At 43.8% G+C, this 21,378-nt stretch overlaps 1 protein-coding gene across 2 annotated transcripts in view; it reads right to left on the bottom strand.

Moving 5' to 3' along the window:
* Positions 1-634: 634 nt before the first annotated feature.
* TDRD3 (tudor domain containing 3) overlaps positions 635-21,378 on the bottom strand; it is a 474,894-nt gene continuing 454,150 nt past the window's right edge. Inside the window, exons 13-14 of one of the 2 annotated variants that reach the window (XM_073580355.1) lie at positions 7,385-7,509; positions 635-869 (exon numbers count right to left, since the gene is read on the bottom strand). In XM_073580355.1, the coding sequence (XP_073436456.1) occupies positions 7,393-7,509 (117 nt within the window). In that variant the 3' untranslated portion in view covers positions 635-869; positions 7,385-7,392. Of the gene's footprint in view, positions 870-5,359; positions 5,443-7,384; positions 7,510-21,378 lie in introns of those variants that run through there. The other variant, XM_073580356.1, reaches the window with a different exon arrangement.

Below are 21,378 nucleotides of genomic sequence, written 5' to 3'. Positions count from 1 at the left end.
ATTTAGTCTAGAAAAAAGACGACTGAGGGGCAATCTAATAACCATGTATAAGTATATAAGGGGACAATACAAATATCTCTCCGAGGATCTGTTTATACCAAGGAAGGTGACGGTCACAAGGGGGCATTCTCTGCGTCTGGAGGAGAAAAGGTTTTTCCACCAACATAGAAGAGGATTCTTTACTGTTAGGGCAGTGAGAATCTGGAATTCCCTGCCTGAGGAGGTGGTGATGGCGAACTCAGTCGAAGGGTGCAAGAGAGGCCTGGATGTCTTCCTGGAGCGTAACAATATTGTATCTTACAGTTATTGTTAGGTTCTTTAGAAGGACGTAGATCTGGGGATTTATTCTGACAGAATTTTATAGGCTGAACTGGATGGACTAATGTCTTTTTTCGGCCTTACTATGTTACTATGTTATTTTTGTCATGGCAAGGATGAGCTTGTACAATAAATTCAAAGGGGAAAGCCCTTGTAATGAACAAGGCAAAACCTAAATACAGGCTGAATTACAGGAGGCAATCCCATCAGGTGACAGGGAGAATAGGAGTAGGCTTTTATTTTTCCCTTTGATATAATTCCTATTTTTCGTTATCAATAAATATGGAAAATGCAGAAATAATGAAGACCAGAGACATTGTTCAGGTGCACTGTGGATTTATTGATGCAAACAAGAAATCAATATTTAAAAAAATCATTTGTTAAACTAATAACTGATGGCAAATCTGTAGCTACTTGCGTCTGAAAATTCTCAGTCTTGTTCGCAATAAGAATATTAACACCACAGTGCAAGGCAATTCTTTAGAAAAATATACCACTTCCGTGAAAACAGCTGCAGTATTCCTTTCTTGTGTGGGAATCTCATGGTGGATCTGGTGGATTACAAACAAGCATTAGGTAATACAACGGGAAATGGAAAGAAACTCAAGCAACTGCTATTCTATAATTATATAGGGAAGATTTTTAATTGCAGAAATCATTAAAGTCATGACTATACTGTAGATGAAAATACATGCTTTTTATTGGAAGAAAATGTCATCTTCCTCAATTTGCAGTTTTGTTCCTAATCAGCCTGCCTTCAAAATATCTACCATTAAAAAAGGTCTATCAAGAGCAAACCAGTAAATGGTAGATGTAGAGGAGCAAAACCCAGTTTCGGGCTGATATGAAAACACAGCTGAACAAAGAGAATCATTAATATTGAATACAAGATAAAAACAAGTAATAAATATCTAACGTAAATGCAGAGTGATAGTAATAATAGCAGAGTGCACAGTAGGGTGGGTATCACTAGTACATCCTCAAGGTGTAATATATATACCAAATATATACTGCAAAAAATTGTCATATGCGTAGATTATGCTGTATACACCTGCGATAACCACGTGACAAGGTATGGCTGAAGTATAGAAATAACATCCTGAGCAGATTAGTACAGGTCAATTCAATGCATAAATAAAAGTATAATATATTATTGCCATTCTACAGATGCCAGGATGAAAATAACCATATATTAAGCTATACAGTACAAAGGGCTATAAGCCAAGAGGTATGTTATTCACAAGTGTGGATAGATAGCTGAAAATAAGAAGTAAGTTGAACTGCTACCTTAGTGGAAAACAGGAAAGTATACCATGTAGGACCGACCAGAATATATCTCAACACTGCCAAGCATGTTTCGCAACTCAGCTTTTTCTGGAAGCTTCTTTCACGCCCCTGGAAGAACCTCAGTTGCGAAACTTGACATACAGGGCTGAGGCCAGAATTCCCGACCTAGGGCTCTCACTCCAAGCTGGGACTTCTGGCTCGAAAAGGCTCCGCGAGGTCACTGAGCATGTGCAATGACCGCTGTGGCCTGCTCACGGCTAGAAGACCCAACTAAAGGCCCCGTTACACATAACGATGTCCCAGCGATCCCACCAACGATCCGACATGATGGGATCGCTGGGACATCGTTAGGCTGATCGCTGGTAAGCTGTCACAAGACAGTCCCTCCAGCGATCAGGACCACCGACACTGGACGCTGGTTTCTAATGTAAACATCGGGTATCCAGGAGCTGCGGCTCCTGGATACCCACTGTTTACCTTGGAAACCGGCGTACACGCTGGTTTCCAAGGTAAAAATTGGGTATCTAAGAGCCGTGCGACTCCTGGATACCCGCTGTTTACCTTGGAAACCAGCGTTTACATTAGAAACCAGCGTCCAGCGTCGCTGATCTCTCGCTGCCACACGCAGCGATGAGCGCTGGCCAGCGGGAGACCAGCGATCGAAAAATGGCCCTGGTCGATCGAGCACAATCAGCGATACCCGGCAGGGGGGCCGGTCGCTGATCCCCGTCACACACAGCTCACTGGTGAGATCGCTGTGGCATCACAAAATCAGCGATCTCGCTAGCAAGATTGCTGTGTGTGACGGGACCTTTAGAGTAAACAATGGGCCAATGATGCAGTGTGATGAATGCGTGGAGACCTGCACAACGGGAAGGGAACAGGAGGGGCAGGCGGAGAGGTGAGCAGCAAGTTGTTTTTCCTTTTACAATAATTATGCTCGGGGGACTAAAAGAGACCCCCAGAGCATAATAGGGAACACTGAATTTGCATTCATTAAATTAGCTGTGAATCAAATTTCACAGTAAAATCCACGCAACTTGGCAAATTAAAATGGTGTCAGATTCGCTCTTCTCTAGTTGCAACACAGTTTTTTTTCAGTATAATAGGTATGCTTCAAAAAGCAAAAACTATACAAGATATACAGTGTTAATAAACACAGTCTTATAATTCATGGATAAAGCAAACAAACATCAGTAATTTGCATATATACACACACAACCTCCTGAAAATTACTAGGATGTAAGATGAAAAAAATTGCCAAAAAGTATATATAAGATTAAAAAAATCTTTATTCATAAAGTGTAATAAAAAGGGTAACATTTTTTTTTTTGCACATCAAGCTAATGGAACATGATGAAGAACAACACTGGGAAAATGTAAGGTAAGTACCAAGGACACACAAACTTTGTTTGAAAATCAATGCATGAAAACATAATTTTTTTTTTTTTTTTTTAATTTTTAATACAAAAGTGGATATTGCATGTGAAAATACATGATCTAAGGCTGGTTTCACACTTGCATTTTTTGCGCTGTATTTTAGCGCTAAAAAACGCATGCGTTTTTTTCCCTATATTTTGCATGGGATGCGCTTATGTGCGCATACACATGCGTTTGTATGCGTTTTTACGTGCATGCGTTTTTTTGTGGCGTGCGCTCGGGCGCACAAAATGCATCCTGTTGCATTTTTGGGGGTCCGACTTGCCTCAAAAAAACGCATGCGCGCGCAATGCGTTTGTTTACAGCAAGACACCCATTATAAGTCTATGGGTGCGCATTGGCATGCTCATGTATGCGTTTTTTTGCGCATGCGTTTTTTTGTTGACCATTAGTTAGACAATGGAATTTATGGGTTTGGGTTAGAGTTAGGGTTAGTTAAGGTGGGTTAGGGTTAGTATGGTTTGGTTAAGGGTTAGGGTTAGTTAGGGTTTAGGGTTAGGGTTTGGGTAGGGTTTGGTTAAAGGTTAGGGTTAGTATGGTAGGGTTAGGGTCAGGGTATGGTTTGGTTAAGGGTTAGGGTTAGCAAAGTCATGGTTTGGGTTAGTGTGAGGGGCCAACTAATGTTGGAAAAAACCGCAAACGCGGTAAAAACGCCCTAAAACGCATACAAACGCATAAAAACGCTACGTTTTTTTCATGCATGCTCATAAAAATGCTTGAAGAAAATGTAGCATTTGTACGCGTTTTTTCTATGCTTTTTTTGCGGGAAAAACGCGCTGCAAAACAAAGCAAGTGTGAAAGTAGCCTAAATGATATAAAAATTGTAAAAATTATATCAGTAATGATGGATGTGTCCACCACATACTTGTAAAGAAAAAAATCATGCAAGAAAAATCAAAACAAAAAAAAACACTGAAAACAACTCTTCATTGATATACAAGGAAGTATAATTGCATGCAAACTGTTGCACAAAAAAAAGGAATGTGAAATGATGTATCATGAAATACTAAAGTGTTCAGTGCACAAATGCAACAACTGCATGCAATTACATGATTAAATTAGGCACGTATTTATGTGCTGGTAAAGTAAATTCAGAGTGACGAATGCATGAATATAAAGAACCTCAGTGCGCTGTAAGGCTGTGTGCCCACGTAGCGATTTTTAAGCGTCTTTGCCGCGATTTTCGGTGCGAAAACATTTAAAAATCGTGTACAGAACGCCCTCCATGCATTCCTATGGCATTCTGCACATGCTGTGCTAATGCTGCGCTTTTTTCCGTGGCGGAATCGCATCGCGGAAAAAATCGCAGCATGCTCATTCTTTTGTGCGGAATCGCAAAGAATTACCGCGATTCCGCACCCATAGGAATGCATGAGAATCGCTTACTTCCCGCATGTGGCTATGCCCACCATGCGGGAAGTTAAGCGTCTCATGTGCGGTTGGTACCTACGGTGTGGAGGAGAGGAGACTGTCCTCCAGGCCCTGGGTACCATACTCCTGTAAAAAAAAAGAATAAAAAATAAAAAATCGGGGTATATTTACCTTCCAGCGTCCCGCGCTGCATTCCCGGCCTAAGCGTTCCCAGTAATGCCTTGCGGCACGGTCCAGTGATGACGTAGTCTCGCGTGACTCTAGCGGTCTCGCGAGATCGCTATAGCAACGCGAGACTACGTCATCGCAGGTCTCGCAAGGCATTACTGGGAACGCTGTGGCCCGAGATGGCAGCGCGGGACGCCGGAAGGTAAATATACACCGATTTTTTTATTTTTTTTTAGCATTTTAACATTCTATCTTTTACTATTGAAGCCGCATAGGCGGCCTCAATAGTAAAAACCTGGTCACACTTGTCAAACACTATGTTTGACGAGTGTGACCAACCTGTCAATCACTTTCCAAGCGATGCTTCAAATCGCTTGGAAAGTGCTTGAATATCGCACACGAAAATCGCGGCAAAATCGCGGTAAAATCGCGGTGAAATCGCGCGGGAAAAAAACGCGCGATTTCTGGGAAGGAGTCCGGTTTTTGGTGTGCGTTTTAACACGCACCGTGGGCACATAGCTTAAAGACTAATAAGTATGAAGCAAATGTCTATAAAACTCTTTAAAAAAAATATTTCAATGTGACAAGTGCATGAATATAAACAGCTTCAATGCACTATAATAGTCTGCATGTTAGCAAGCATAAAGAAAAAAATGGCATATAGAGATATACCTAAAGTGCATGTGTGCTCGGGCTCCCAGTGAATATCCTCCAACCCCGACAGCGCCGTTTCACAGAGTGCTTCTTCTATATAAATTTTTTTATATGTTTTCATGCATTGATTTTCAAACAAAGTTTGTGTGTTCTTGGCACTTACCTTACATTTTCCCAGTGTTGTTCTTCATCATGTTCCGTTAGCTTGATGTGTAAAAAAAAAAAAAAAAAAAAATTACCTTTTTTATTATACTTTATGAATAAAGATTTTTTTAATCTTATATATACTTTTTGGCAATTTTTTTTATCTTACCTCCTAGTAATTTTCAGGAGGTTGTGTGTGTATATATAAGATATACAGTGTGTCCGTAAAGTCACGGTGCACTTTTGACCGGTCACTGGAAAGCAACAAAAGACGATATAAATGTGAAATCTGCTACAAATAAATGTAAAACCCTCCCAGTTTCATACCTATTCAGTGCAGTTCGATGTGGGCTCCATTTGTTGCCCTACACACATCCAAACAATGTGGCATAAGCTTGTGGTTGCATGATGTCACAGACCTGGCAGTGTATTAGGCTATGTGCCCACGTAGCGATTTTTAAGCGTTTTTGCCGCGATTTTCGGTGCAAAAACGCTTAAAAATCGTGTACAGAACGCCCCCCCATGCATTCCTATGGCATTCCGCACAAGCTTTGCTAATGCTGCGCTTTTTTCCGCGGCGGAATCGCACCGTGGAAAAAATCGCAGCATGCTCATTCTTTTGTGCGGAATCGCAAAGAATTACCGCGATTGCGCACCCATAGGAATGCATGAGAATCGCTTACTTCCCGCATGTGGCTATGCCCACCATGCGGGAAGTTAAGCGTCTCATGTGCGGTTGGTACCCACGGTGTGGAGGAGAGGAGACTGTCCTCCAGGCCCTGGGTACCATACCCCTGTAAAAAAAAGAATAAAAAATAAAAAATCGGGGTATATTTACCTTCCGGCGTCCGGCGCTGCATTCCCGGCCTCAGCGTTCCCAGTAATGCCTTGCGGCAAGGCCCTGTAATGACGTAGTCTCCCGTGACTCTAGCGGTCTTGAGAGATCACTATAGTAACGCGAGACCAACGTCATCACAGGTCTCGCAAGGCATTACTGGGAACGCTGTGGCCCGGGAATGCAGCGCGGGACGCCGGAAGGTAAATATACCCCGATTTTTTTTTTTTTTTAGCATTTTAACATCCTATCTTTTACTATTGATGCCGCATAGGCGGCCTCAATAGTAAAAACCTGGTCACACTTGTCAAACACTATGTTTGACGAAGTGTGACCAACCTGTCAATCACTTTCCAAGCGATGCTTCAAATCGCTTGGAAAGTGCTTGAATATCGCACGCGAAAATCACGGCAAAATCGCAATCATAATCGCGGTAAAATCGCGGTGAAATCGCGCAGAAAAAAACGCGCGATTTCTGGGAAGGAGTCCGGTTTTTGGTGTGCGTTTTAAAACGTACGTGGGCCCACAGCCTTAATCAAAGTTCTGTTTTTTTGGCTTAATCTGACTGGGGGCTCAGCGACAGCTTAAATGAGTTTGCGCTGTTTGATTGGTTCTTGTTATCTCTCTTCATGAACAGGTCTGATATGATTGGGACAGAGAAAGGGCCAAAATGTAAACCATAAGGCTATGTGCACACGCTGCGGATTCACCAGCGGATTTTTCCGTGCGGATCCGCAGGTAAAATTGACCTGCGGTTTTACCTGCGGATTGGCCAGCGGTTTGACACCTGGACAATGGAGTAGGTGGCAAGCCGCAGCGGAATCTGCAGAAAGAATTGACATATCAATTCTTTCTGCAGATTTAAAACCGCAGCTTTTCCGCAGTGAAAAAAACGCAGCATGTGCACTGCGGATTGTAAATCCGATAGACTTATATGGTACTGTACACTGTCTGCGGAACTGCTGCGGATCCGCAGAGGCCAAATCCACAGCAGAATCCACAGAGTGTGCACATACCCTAAAAGTGCACCATGACTTTACGGACACACTGTATATTCTAATGTAATGTAAACCCTTCCAATTTTTCATGAATGTGTGTAACTACTGTAATATTGGCTACAAAGATAAAAGCAATGAATATCTATTGTATCTATTAAATTGTTTTCACCTTAACAGTCAGTTCCGTGCTCTGGGTGGTTGATAAAACTGTTGAGTGGGTCTAGTAGATCTTCTCGGTTGTCCATCACCTCCTCTGCGGAAATCAAGTGAATCTCCATATTCCCCTTCTTCTTCCTAAAACAAAGTTTTGCAGAATGAATGGTTAACTCCTTAAATATATCTGTACACCAAATGTAACACATAAATTTATGAATGGACAGTATAAAGTTCTAATGATCTAATCTAGGCCTGTTACGATGATAAATTGACATCCTCTACAGTTTTGGCCAAAAGTACTGACATCCCTGCAATTCTGTCAGATAATACTCAGTTTCTTCCTGAAAATGATTGCAAACACAAATTCTTTGGTATTATTATCTTCAATTAATTTGTCTTAAATGAAAAAACACAAAAGAGAATGAAGCAAAACATTGATCATTTCACACAAAACTCCAAAAATGGGCCAGACAAAAGTATTGGCACCCTCAGCCTAATACTTGGTTGCACAACCTTTAGCCAAAATAACTGCGACCAACCGCTTCCAGTAACCATCAATGAGTTTCTTACAATGCTCTGCTGGAATTTTAGACCATTCTTCTTTGGCAAACTGCTCCAGGTCCCTGATATTTGAAGGGTGCCTTCTCCAAACTGCCATTTTTAGATCTCTCCACAGGTGTTCTATGGGATTCAGGTCTAGACTCATTGCTGGCCACCTTAGAAGTCTCCAGTACTTTCTCTCAAACCATTTTCTAGTGCTTTTTGAAGTGTGTTTTGGGTCATTGACCTACTGGAAGACCCATGACCTCTGAGGGAGAACCAGCTTTCTCACACTGGGCCCTACATTATGCTGCAAAATTTGTTGGTAGTCTTCAGACTTCATAATGCCATGCACACAGTAAAGCAGTCCAGTGCCAGAGGCAGCAAAGCAATCCCAAATCATCAGGAACCTCCGCCATGTTTGACTGTAGGGACCGTGTTTTTTTCTATGAATGCCTCTTTTTTTCTCCTGTAAACTCTATGTTGATACCCCCCTATCCTGGTAAGCATGGTCCCCTCACCCCCTATCCTGGTATGCATGGTACCCTTCATCCCCCAATCCTGGTATGCATGGTCCTCTCACCCCCATATCCTGGTAAGCATGGTCCCCTCACCCCCTATCCTGGTACCCTTCATCCCCCAATCCTGGTATGCATGGTACCCCTCATCCCCCAATCCTGGTATGCATGGTACCCCTCCATCCCCTAATCCTGGTATGCATAGTATCCCTCATCCCCCAATCCTGGTATGCATGGTACTCCCTCATCTCTATCCTGGTATGTATGACCCCCTATCCTGGTATGCATGGTACCCCTCATCCCCCAATCCTGGTATGCATGGTACCCCTCATCCCCCAATCCTGGTATGTATGGTACCCTGTTGTGAATTCACTTTCTGGCCTACCTCTGGTAGCTAGTGAAGGTAGTGGAGCTGCTTGTATTGACAGAGGGGTCGCAAGTTCTCTTTCCGGGCTCCCTCTGGTGGTTACTGGAGGCAATGGAGCTGGATCAAATTAACAGAGGCCTGCCACCTGATAATGAGGAGGATGACTGGAGATTTGGAGTTTCTGACTGGATTTAAGACAGCCGACTCCCTCTATCCCTGCTGGTGATTTTTTCCTGCCTCCTGAGGTCTTAGTTTCCAGCTCAGTCCCTGCATGCTCAGCTAAGTGTTCTTTTGCTATTGTTCACATTTGATCTGGTTTTGTCTATTTCAGTATTGTGTGGTCAGCCAGCTCCGGCTGGGGCTGTGCTGAATTTCCATCCTTATGTTACTGCTTGTGCCAGTTTGTTTTTGTCCCTTATTAGATTGGCCTCTTTTTGCTCTGCTTTCAGAATATGACAGAGTGCTGATATAGTGGGCGAAGTCTAGTGACTTCAGTATTTTTTCTATCAGACGTGTTGGACATTTTGTGCAGGGTTTTTTGCGTGATTGCAGACAGTGTCTTTCCTTTCCTGTCTAGTTAGTGTGGGCCCCATTGTTTGCTCAGCCTATTTTCCTACCTGCGTTTGTGTTTTCATCTTGTCTCACCGACAATATATGTTTGGGGGCTATCTATTCCTTTGGGGTCTGCTCTAGGGCAGTTTAGATTTCCCCTTTCTTGCTTTAGGCTTATTTAGTTCTCCGGCTGTGTTGAGGCGTCTAGAATCATCGTAGGTACGCTCCACGGCTACTGCTAGTTGTGTGGATAGGATCAGGGGTCTGCAATCTGCTTAGTTACCAACCCCTCTGGTTTTCTGTGGCTTCGCTTGGTCTTGTTTCCTCCTTGGTGACCCAATCATAACAGTACCCCTCATCCCCCAAACTTGGTATGCATGGCCAGGGGAGGAGTCTAGCGCCAGAGTACGCGCATGCCCATAGCGCTGTCCGGCGCCATATTGCTGAAGACACACTGCAATGACCTCCGGTCATTACTATGCTCATTCACTTTTAGCCAGCGCAGTGGTACTTTCTTTTTTAGTGCTATTATTTTTTAACCCCTTTCTGCCATATGACGTACTATCCCGTCCATGTGCCCTGGGACTTAATGCCCAGGGACAGAATAGTACGTCATAGCGATCAAGGGCGCTCACGTGGTGAGCGCTGCTGATCGCGGCCGGGTGTCAACTGATTATTACAGCTGACACCCGGCACTATGTGTCAGGGGCGGTCTCGGAACGCCCCCGACACGTTAACCCCTGGCACACTGCGATCAAACATGATCGCAGTGTACCGGGGTTTAGGGAAGCATCGGCAGGGAGGGGGCTCCCTCCGTCCTTCCCCGAGACCCCCGCAGCAGCGCGATGTGCAGCGCTGCTGTGGGGGACTCCTTCCCTGCAGGTCCCCGGATACAATATGGCGGCGGGGACCTTCAGGGGCCTGCTTCCTCATGCCTGCAAAGCGCAGGCATGAGGAAGCCTTCTGCACTGCCTGTGACAGATCGCTGATCTGTTACAGCGATCTGTGATGTGACAGATCAGTGATCTGTCACATGACAGTGATGTCCCCCCGGGACAACGTAATAAAGTAAAAAAAAAAGTGTAAAAATAATTTATAAAAAAATCGCTAAATAAATGTAAAAAAAAAATTCCCTAATAAATTCATTTTTTGGAAATAAAAAAAAACCAATAGAAGTACACATATTTGGTATCACCGCGTCCGTAACGACCCACCCTATAAAACTGTCCCATTAGTTAACCCCCTTACTGAACCCCTTAAAAAATAAAAAACAAACCAAAAAATAATGCTTTATTATCATACCGCCGAACAAAAAGTGCAATAAAGCGCGATCAAAAAGACGGATATAAATAACCATGGTGCCGCTGAAAACATCGTCTTGTCCCGCAAAAAACGAGCCGCCATACAGCATCATCAGTGAAAAAATAAAAGTTATAGCTCGCAGAATAAAGCGATAGAAAAATAATTATTTTTTATATAAAATTGTTTTCATTGCATAAAAGCGCCAAAACATAAAAAAAGACAAATGAGGTATCGCTGTAACCGTACTGACCCGAAGAATAAAACCGCTTTATCAATTTTACCGCAAGCGGAACGGTGTAAACGCACCCCCCAAAAGAAATTCTTGAAATGCTGGTTTTTGTTCATTCTGAGTCCCAAAAATCGGAATAAAAAGCGATCAAAAAATATGTCACGTGCCCGAAAATAGTACCAATAAAAACGTCGACTCGTCCCGCAAAAAATAAGACCTCACATGACTCGGTGGGTCAAAAAAAGGAAAAATTATAGCGCTTAAAATGTGGTGATGCAAAAACTATTTTTACAATAAAAAGCGTCTTTTAGCGTGTGACACCTGCCAAAAATAAAAACCCGCTATAAATAGTAAATCAAACCTCCTTTATCACCCCCTTAGTTAGGGAAAAATAATAAAATTAAAAAAATGTATTTATTTCCATTTTCCCATTAGGGATAGGGCTAGGGTTAGGGGTGTGTTGAGGTTAGGGTTGGAGTTAGAATTGGGGGGGTTTCCACTGTTTGGGCACATCAGGTGCCCTCCAAACGCAACATGGCGTCTGATCTCAATTCCAGACAATTCTGCGTTGAAAAAGTCAAATGGTGCTCCTTCCCTTCCAAGCTCTGCCATGTGCCCTAACAGTGTTTTACTCCCACATATGGGGTATCAGCCTACTCAGGACAAATTGCAAAACAACTTTTGGGGTGCAATTTCTCCTGTTACCCTTAGGAAAATAAAAAAATTGGGGGCAAAAATATCATTTTTGTGGAAAAAAAATGATTTTTTTATTTTCACGCCCGGGCGTTATAAACTTCTGTGAAGCACTTGGGGGTTCAAAGTGCTCACCACACATCTAGATAAGTTTCGTTGGGGGGGTCTAGTTTCCAAAATGGGGTCACTTGTGGGGAGTTTCAACAGTTTAGGCACATCAGAGGCTCTCCAAGCGCGACATGACACCCGCAGACCATTCCATCAAAGTCTGCATTCCAAAATGTCATTACTTCCCTTCCGAGCCCTGACGTGTCCCCATACAGTAGTTTTCTCCCACATATGGGTTATCAGCGTACTCAAGACAAATTGGACAACAAGTTTTGGGGTCCAATTTCTCCTGTTACCCTTGGGAAAATAAAAAAAAATGGGGACTAAAAGATCAGGTTTGTGAAAAAAATATGATTTTTTTTATTTTCACGTCCGGGAGTTATAAACTTCTGTGAAGCACTGGGGGGGTTCAAAGTGCTCACCACACATCTAGATAAGTTCCTTAGGGGGTCTAGTTTCCAAAATGGTGTCAATTGTGGGGGGTTTCCACTGTTTAGGCACATCAGGGGCTTTCTAAACGCGGCATGGCATCCAATCCCAATTCCAGCCAAAAAAGTCAAATGGCGCTGCTTCCCTTCCGAGCTCTGCCAAGCGCACAAATAGTGGTTTACCCCCACATATGGGGGTATCAGCGTACTGAGGACCAATTGCACAATAACTTTTGGGGTCCTGTTACCCTTGGGAAAAAAAATTCACGGTGAAAAGATCATTTTTGTGGAAAAAATATGATTTTTTAATTGTACAGCTCTACGTTATAAACTTCTGTGAAGCCCTTGGGGGTTAAAAGTTCTCACCACACATCTAGATAAGTTCCTTGGGAGGTCTAGTTTCCAAAATGGTGTCATTTGTGGGGGGTTTCCACTGTACTGGTACATCAGGGGCTTTCCAAACGCGACATGGTGTCTGATCTCAATTCCAGCCAAAAAAGTCAAATGGCGCTGCTTCCCTTCTGAGCTCTGCCATGCGCCCAAATAGTCGTTTACACCCACATATGGGGTATCAGCGTACCCAAGACAAATTGCACATTAACTTTTAGGGTCCTGTTATCCTTGGGAAAATAAAAATTGGGGGTGAAAAGATCATTTTTGTGGAAAAAATATGATTTTTTAATTGTTCGGCTGTACGTTATAAACTTCTGTAAAGCCCTTGTGGGTTCAAAGTTCTCACCACATATCTAGATAAGTTCCTTGAGGGGTATAGTTTCCAAAATGGGGTTACTTGTGGGGGGTTTCCACTGTTTAGGTACATCAGGGGCTCGCCAAACGAGACATGGTGTCCAATCTGAATTCCAGCCAATTTTGCATTTCAAAAGTCAAACGGCGCTCCTTCCCTTCTGAGCTCTGCCATGCGCCGAAACAGTGGTTCCCCCAACATATCAGGTATCAGCGTACTCAGGACAAATTGCACAATAACTTTTGCCATCCAATTTCTCCTGTTACCCTTGGTAAAAAAAAAAAAAATTGGACCTGAAGTAATTTTTTTGTGAAAAAAAGTTAAATGTTCATTTTTTTTAAACATTCAAAAAATTACTGTGAAGCACCTGAAGGGTTAATAAACTTCTTGAATATGGTTTTGAGCACCTTGAGGGGTGCAGTTTTTAGAATGGTCTCACTTTTGGGTATTTTCTATCATATAGAGTCCTCAAAGTGACTTCAAATGTGATGTGGTCCGTAAAAATAAAATGGTGTTGCAAAAATGAGAAATCGCTGGTCAACTTTTAACCCTTATAACTTCCTAACGAAAAAAAAAATTTGGTTCCAAAATTGTACTGATGTTAAGTAAACATGTGGGAAATGTTACTTATTAAGTTTTTTGTTTGTCATATCTCTGATTTAAGGGCATAAAAATTCAGAGTTGGAAAATTGCGAAATTTTCAAAATATTCGCCAAATTTCCATTTTTTTCACAAATAAACGCAAGTTATTTGAATGAAATTTTACCACTAACATGAAGTACGATATGTCACGAGAAAACAATGTCAGAATCAGTGGGATCCATGGAAGCGTTCAGAGTTATTACCTCATAAAGGGACAGTGGTCAGAATTGAAAAAATTGGCCCAGTCATGAACGTGCAAACCACCCTTGGGGGTTAAGGGGTTAATGAGACTTTATTCAGGTTGCTTATACGATCATCAGCAGTGGCTATAGCTGTCTATTCGGTATCCTTGTATATAATCCTTTTTTTTCCTTTGTTACAAAAATGCTCTACAGCCTGAAACACATGCATTTTGCACCACTGTTGTCCATAGGCTGGGTCTGTTATTGTACTGTACACATGGACGAGACTGTATAGTTTATTCTAACCCTAAACAGCCACTATAAGAAAAATGCACCGCAAACAATTTCATGTCTATTCGAGAGTTAAAGCAAAAAAAAATTTTTTTAAAAAAATTCAGAGAAAAACTAATTAAGAACAGTGAAGAATAAAATTGTATCATGTCGTAACTTCAAAAAGCCAATAACAATTCAGCTAAATGAAAGTTTCCCTCTAATTGCAAAATAGGTCAAAATACAAAGAGTACTGGACAAAACATGTAAGGTATTGTCACATGGGGCGGATACCAAATGGATTTTCAATATTACACTAGCAGCAAAATGGATGAGATTTTACAAATCTTTTTCAATTGCTGCAAAAAGTAAAAATACACAGCAGAAATTTGCGGCATGTTAATTCATGCATAATTTAATTAATTCCAAAGACATACTGATAGGGAATTTACACTGTGAGCCCCATTGGGGCTATATTGATAGAGCTATATAAGAAAAGCATAATGATTCATGATGCAGATTTTCACAGAGAGTATGAACCTTTACAATGGCATGTGGTAACATCTGCACTAAGTCGGCATTTTAACATATGCAAAATCCACAAATAACCACAATGGAAATTTTGCCTATCCACACAGTTGGCTAGGAGCAGCAGCTATTAGTGCTGTAAGCATAGTCCATTTAGATTAATATTTGAGTTTCCTTTGAGATATTACAAAATAACCAACCTGGAAACCGATCAGTAGATGAAGCAAAGCGGTTAAGAGTTTTTAATGTTGTTAAATCACTCTTTAACGTTTCTAGGACTAATAAATAATACTGCAATTCTATATTTCAGTATTTCATTTCAATTAACTAGGGCTTCACAAACTGCTCGTCAGAAGCAGAGCGTCTGATACAGAAAATCATCAAAAATGGAACCACAATGAATGCTTGTAGTCTTACCTATACACGGTACACTGACACATACTGCACAGATAAGACCGATGGCACGCCTTGAAACTATGTTAATCTGCCTTTTTTGTATCCAGGGTACACATGGACATTTGTGTTTCTTATTTGAGACCGATGCATATGGTGATAATATGCTGAGACACAAATGCCAATAAAAAGAGGTGAAGTTCAACTTGCTGGGTTAATGTCAAAGCACAGGACCATAATATATGAATGTAGACATAATCGGGTCAGAAAGCACAGTATCACAGTCAATGTGGACAAATATAGCAACTGGCAGAGAAGCCAATCTCTAGAGCCCTGCGATTACATAACGGAGTTGTTGGTGTCTACTTCCATTTCGGCATCAGAACACTAGGGATAAAGCTACAAGAAAATGGTTAAAAATAAGCCGTTATGTCTGTAGTAACTGTGATAAAACACTCCAGGATCGCCTTTGCTGGGGTCAAAGGTCACGTGCATTCGGGTATAACTGACACTGGGTCAGGTTTATTAAAGGTGAAAGCAATGCATAAAGGAAATAAAAACATAAAACAAATCCTTGCCTGTCCGGCACCAACTAAACAAGGTACAACCTAACTACGAACTGGCGGGCTTCTCCCGTCCAGCCAAACCACAGTTACTGTGAGCACTGCTTTCATTCACATGTGTCTCTCACACAGACAGGCTCTCTGTGTCCCCAGGCTGAGACACTCACACAACCACCTGGCATCCTTTTATATCCGCCTCCCATTATTCATTAGTAACCAGGTGAGATACTGACCAGACTAGACCACATAGGAAAGGTATCTGGGCGAGATATACCTGCCCTCATCCACTATTCCCACATGATTCTCACATATCCCCCCCTCTGCTCAGACCACTCCGGTCGAGCAATGACACCCGCCAAACAGTGCACTCGGGACAGGGCATCTGCATTCCCCATCTGTACCCCTGGGCGGTGCTCCACCGTAAAAGTGTAGGCCTGCAGGGCAAGGAACCACCGGGTCACCCGGCTATTCCGTTCCTTGTGCAAGTGCATCCACTTGAGAGGGGCATGGTCAGTGATCAGCCTGAACTTTCGGCCCACCAGGTAAAATTTGATGGCCTCTAGAGCCCACTTAATGGCTAGGCACTCTTTTTCTACAACTGCATACTTTTGCTCATGATTATTCAGCTTCCTGCTGAGATAGAGGACAGGGTGTTCCACTCCGTCCCTCACTTGGGACAGTACGGCCCCGATACCGGTATCAGAGGCATCCGTTTGTACCACAAACTCGCTGCAGAAGTCCGGAGTCACCAGTACAGGTTGAGAGCAAAGTGCCCGTTTTAGGCTACGGGAGGTTTCTTCAGCCGCTAAATTCCATTTAATCATGACAGAGTCTTTCCCTTTGGTAAGATCGGTCAGGGGGGTAGCGATGGCTGCAAAATTGGGTATGAACCGGCGATAATAGCCGGCGATCCCCAGAAAGGCTTGCACCTGCTTCTTGTTGACAGGTTGTGGCCAGTCCTGATCCGCTTGAATCTTATCGACCTGGGGTTTAACAATACCCCTCCCAATTACATACCCCAAATACCGGGCTTCTTCTAGCCCGATGTGACATTTCTTGGGGTTCGCGGTTAGACCTGCCTCCCACAGGTCGTCAATCACAGCTTGTACTTTCTGGAGATGAGTCTCCCAATCCAAGCTGTAAATGACAATGTCATCCAAATAGGCCGAAGCGTACCACCTATGTGGCCTCAGGACTCGATCCATCAGTCTCTGGAAGGTCGCCGGTGCTCCGTGCAGTCCAAACGGCATATACACATACTGAAATAAACCTTCCGGCATAGCAAATGCCGTCTTTTCTCTGGCCGCCTCTGCCAGAGGGATCTGCCAATACCCCTTTGTTAGGGCTAGGGTCGTAATATACCGGGCTTTTCCTAACCGATCTATTAACTCGTCGACCCGGGGCATATGTTAGGCATCAAATTTTGAGACCGCATTCAGTTTCCTGAAGTCATTGCAGAACCGGATGGTGCCGTCCGGTTTAGGAATTAACACAATCGGGCTGGACCAAGCACTGTGCGATTCCTCAATGACACCTAACTCTAACATTGCCTTCACTTCTCGGGAAACGTCTTCACGGTGCGCTTCCGGAATTCTGTAGAGTTTCACGTGAACTGTGACACCAGGTTCCATTACGTCATGTTTCATTAGCGCAGTCTGCCCGGGTTTTTCTGAGGAAAACTTTTGGTTGTGAAGTAGAAACTGCCTGACTTCAGTCATTTGCTGCTCCGAGTGAGTCTCTGCAACCCGTACATCCGGTACGGTATGCGCGCAAACGGGACGGGCTAGCTCTGCTGACAAGGCAGACCGATCTTTCCAGGGTTTTATCAGATTTACATGATAAACCTGTTCAGATTTCCGTTTACCTGCCTGGTATACTTTGTAGTTTACTTCACCAACTCTTTCCTTAATCTCAAAGGGGCCCTGCCACTTTGCTAGGAACTTACTGTCCACCATGGGGACCAGGATCAACACCCGATCTCCGGGTGCAAACGTACGGATCTTGGCGCCCCGATCATAGCTTCTTTTTTGGGCTCCTTGAGCCTGCATCATGTGTTCTTTGACGATAGGCATAACAGCCGCAATACGGTCCTGCATTTGGGATATGTGATCTATCACTGTTTTAAATGGAGTGACCTGACCCTCCCAGGTTTCTTTGGCGACGTCTAACAGTCCGCGAGGACGTCGGGCGTACAATAACTCGAAAGGCGAGAATCCCGTGGAAGACTGGGGCACTTCCCTGATGGCAAAAAGCAAATACAGAAGTAAATAGTCCCAGTTCTTCCCATCCTTGTCTATCACCTTTCTCAGCATCTGCTTCAGAGTTTTATTGAACCGTTCGACCAACCCGTCTGTTTGAGGGTGATACACGGATGTGCGTAACGGTTCGATTTGTAACAACCGGAAGAGCTCCTTCATTACCCTGGACATAAAGGGAGTCCCCTGGTCGGTGAGTATCTGTTTTGGTATACTGACCCGACTAAAAACATGCACCAGTTCCTTGGCAATTGTCTTGGTGGCCGTGTTACGTAAAGGGATGGCCTCCAGGTAACGAGTGGCATAATCCAAGAGGACCAGGATATGTTGGTGTCCACGTGCAGACTGTGGAAGGGGCCCAACTAAATCCATCCCAATCCTCTCAAACGGGATCTCAATAATAGGTAGGGGTACCAAAGGGCTACAGAACCGGGGCTTAGGCGCAGAGGCTTGGCAGTCAGGACAATACTCACAATATACACGAATATCGTGATGCATGCCTGGCCAAACAAAACAGTGTAATATCTTTTCGGTGGTCTTCTGGACTCCCAGGTGACCTCCCATCACATGTCCGTGGGCCAGGTGAAGCACCTGACGCCGGTAGGGTTTTGGCACGACTAATAGTTGCACCGTGTCTTCACCCTTTTTCTCTATCTGATATAGTAAATCATTCTCCAGGACCATGTAAGGATATGCCAGCCTAGAGCCAGGTTCTACGGGTACCCCATTTATCACTTTTACATTTGTCCTAGCCTGAGAAAGGGTAGGATCCTTTATTTGCTCGCTTTGGAAGTCATCTTTCTGAACTTCCAAATCCGGCAAATGGGGAGGTGGACGGCTGTCGGCCTCCTCCTCTTCCCTGGTCTCCTCCGTATCACCCGCCATGACTGAAAACGGGAACTGCAGGTAATTTCCAGCAGATACTTCCACCGAGTCATCCAGGGGTTCGGGACTCACACGCGCCCTGGGAGAAGAACCATGTATATTATTACCCTGGGGCATCAACTGATTCTCCCACAATTGCCAGAAGTGGGGAAAGTCCCGGCCCAAGATAACATCATGCAATAACGCAGGGATGGGTCCCACTTTATGTTGCACAGACCCATAGGAAGTAGTAATGCATATGACCGTGGTTTGGTACGAACAGGTGTCTCCATGCACACACGTTACAGAAAATTTGTCTGATGGTCCAGTCGGGACTGACACCAGACTGGCCTTCACCAGAGTCACCACACTTCCTGAGTCTAACAATGCCACCACATTTTTGCCATCAACAGTTAAATCACACAAGTATTTCTCCACATCCTTTTGACTGGCATTCACACTCACTACCCGTGCAACCATAGACATGCGGTTTTTAGAGTCTGTGACGTCGCACTGCATGGGTTCAGCAGTGACCGGACAGTTCGCAGCAATGTGGCCCATCTCTTGACAGCGGAAACACCTAATGGGCCCCTTGCTTAGACCATAGTTCGTTACCCTCGGCCTCGCAGTGTGGGCAGTCCCGTTTTACTCCCCCACTGTCTTAGGGCTTTTTCCTTCTCCCCTACTCCCTGAAACAGTCTTACCGGTTCCACGTGGAGATGATGTAGAACGAGGTGGGGTAGCGTCGTCTCAGAGTCCTTCCGCCACGGAGTAACGTTCAACCAGATCCACCAGTTGATCTGCCGTCGTAGGATTTCCATGGCTTACCCACTTCCTCAGGGCTGGCGGTAGAGCTCTCAGGTACTTGTCCATGACGACTCTCTGGATTATCTCTGGCGCTGTCAGCACCTCGGGTTGTAGCCACTTCTTTGTCACGTGGATCAGGTCGAACATCTGTGACTGCGGTAGTTTATCCGGCTGATAAGTCCATTGATGCACTCTCTGCGCACGGACAGCGGTCGTCACTCACAGCCGGGCCAAGATCTCGACTTTCAGTTTGTCAAAGTCCTGCGCGGCTTCAGGTTCTAAGTAAGTAATAAGCATTTTGGGCCTCACCGGAAAGAAACGGGGCAATCAGGCCGGCCCATCGTGCCTTCGGCCATTTTTCTCGCACCGCCGTCCGCTCAAACGTGGTCAGGTATGCCTCGACGTCATCTTCGGTCATCATCTTCTGCCAGTACAGACTCAGGCTCACGTGAATCACTCTCGACTCGGCTTCCAGGTTACCCTCAGGTAAGCTTGCCAGGCGCTGCGCCACCTGCTGGAGAAGCGAACGATCGGTAGCTGTCATGTCCACCAACTCCTTCAGCTGGGCCATCATCACCCAATTAGCTTCTTGCTGGACGGCGGTGGACTGTACCAGCGCTTTCACCACATCCTCCATGCTCATGCTTCCAACGTGATGCCCGCTTTCTCCACCACAATGTGATAAAACACTCCGGGACTGCCTTTGCTGGGGTCAAAGGTCACGTGCATTCAGCATGAAACTCAGGCGCACAGCCGGGGTCCGGGTATAACGGACACCGGGTCAGATTCATTAAAGGTGAAAGCAATGCATAAAGGAAATAAAAACATCAAACAAATCCTTGCCTGTCCGGCACTAACTAAACAAGGTACAACCTAACTACCAACTGGCGGGCTTCTCCCGTCCAGCCAAACCAGTTATCGTGGGCACTGCTTTCATTCACGTGTGTCTCTCACACAGACAGGCTTCTCTGTGTCCCCAGGCTGAGACACTCACACAACCACCTGGCATCCTTTTATATCCGCCTCCCATTATTCATTAGTAACCAGGTGAGATACTGACCAGACTAGGCCACATAGGAAAGGTATCTGGGCGAGATATACCTGCCCTCATCCACTATTCCCACATGATTCTCACATAACAAACATATGATGCAAGTCAGAAAACCAACTAGGTGGAACTGCCGAATTACTGACACATGGAAGAATAGAAGAACAATTGTGCTGTAGTCCTTATATTACAGTATATTTCATAGAGCACTATAAATTAGGAGCGGTTCATCTACTTGTACATGTGATGCTTTAACCCCTTCACCACCTTGCGATTTTCCTTTTTTCCTTTTAGCTTTTTGCTCCCCTTCTTCCCAGAGACATAACTTTATTATTTTCCGTCAATATGGTCATGTGAGGGCTTGTTATTTGAGGGATGAGTTGTAATTTTTAACTACACCATTGACTTTACGATACTGTGTACTGGAAAACAGGAAAAAATTCCAAGTGCGGTGAAATTGCAAAAAAAAAAAATTCACAATAGTTTTTTTGATTTTTTATTTATCATGTTCAATAAATGCGAGAACTGAACTGCTATTACGATTCTCCAGGTCAGTACGAGTATGCAGGTACCACACATGTAGAGGTTCTTTTTTTATTTAAGTGGTGAAAAAAAATCAGCAAATTGTAAGGAAAAAAAATAAGTTACTTATGTCACCATTTCCCGAGACTCGCGGCTGGGTGTTGGCTTATTTTTTGGCGCCCTGAGCTGAGCTTTTCATTGATAACATTTTGGGATAGATACGATGTTCTGATCACCTGTTATTACACTTTATTGCAGTGTTGTAGAAGACAAAAAAACATAATTCTGGTGTTTTGATTTTTTTTCTTGTTACGCGGTTTACCGATTGGATTAATTCACTTTGATAGATCGGACATTTCTGAATGCAGCAATAACAAATATGTATTGTTTTTTAAATTGTTTTATTTTGAAAGAGGCAAAAAGGGGGGTGATTCTGAACTTGTGTTTTTTT

This window comes from Dendrobates tinctorius, unplaced genomic scaffold (genome assembly GCF_039654945.1).
Source record: "Dendrobates tinctorius isolate UK_male_01 unplaced genomic scaffold, ASM3965494v1 ptg000064l, whole genome shotgun sequence".
In the NCBI taxonomy this organism is placed as follows: Eukaryota; Metazoa; Chordata; class Amphibia; order Anura; family Dendrobatidae; genus Dendrobates; species Dendrobates tinctorius.
This window is presented reverse-complemented; position numbering and strand designations above follow the sequence as displayed.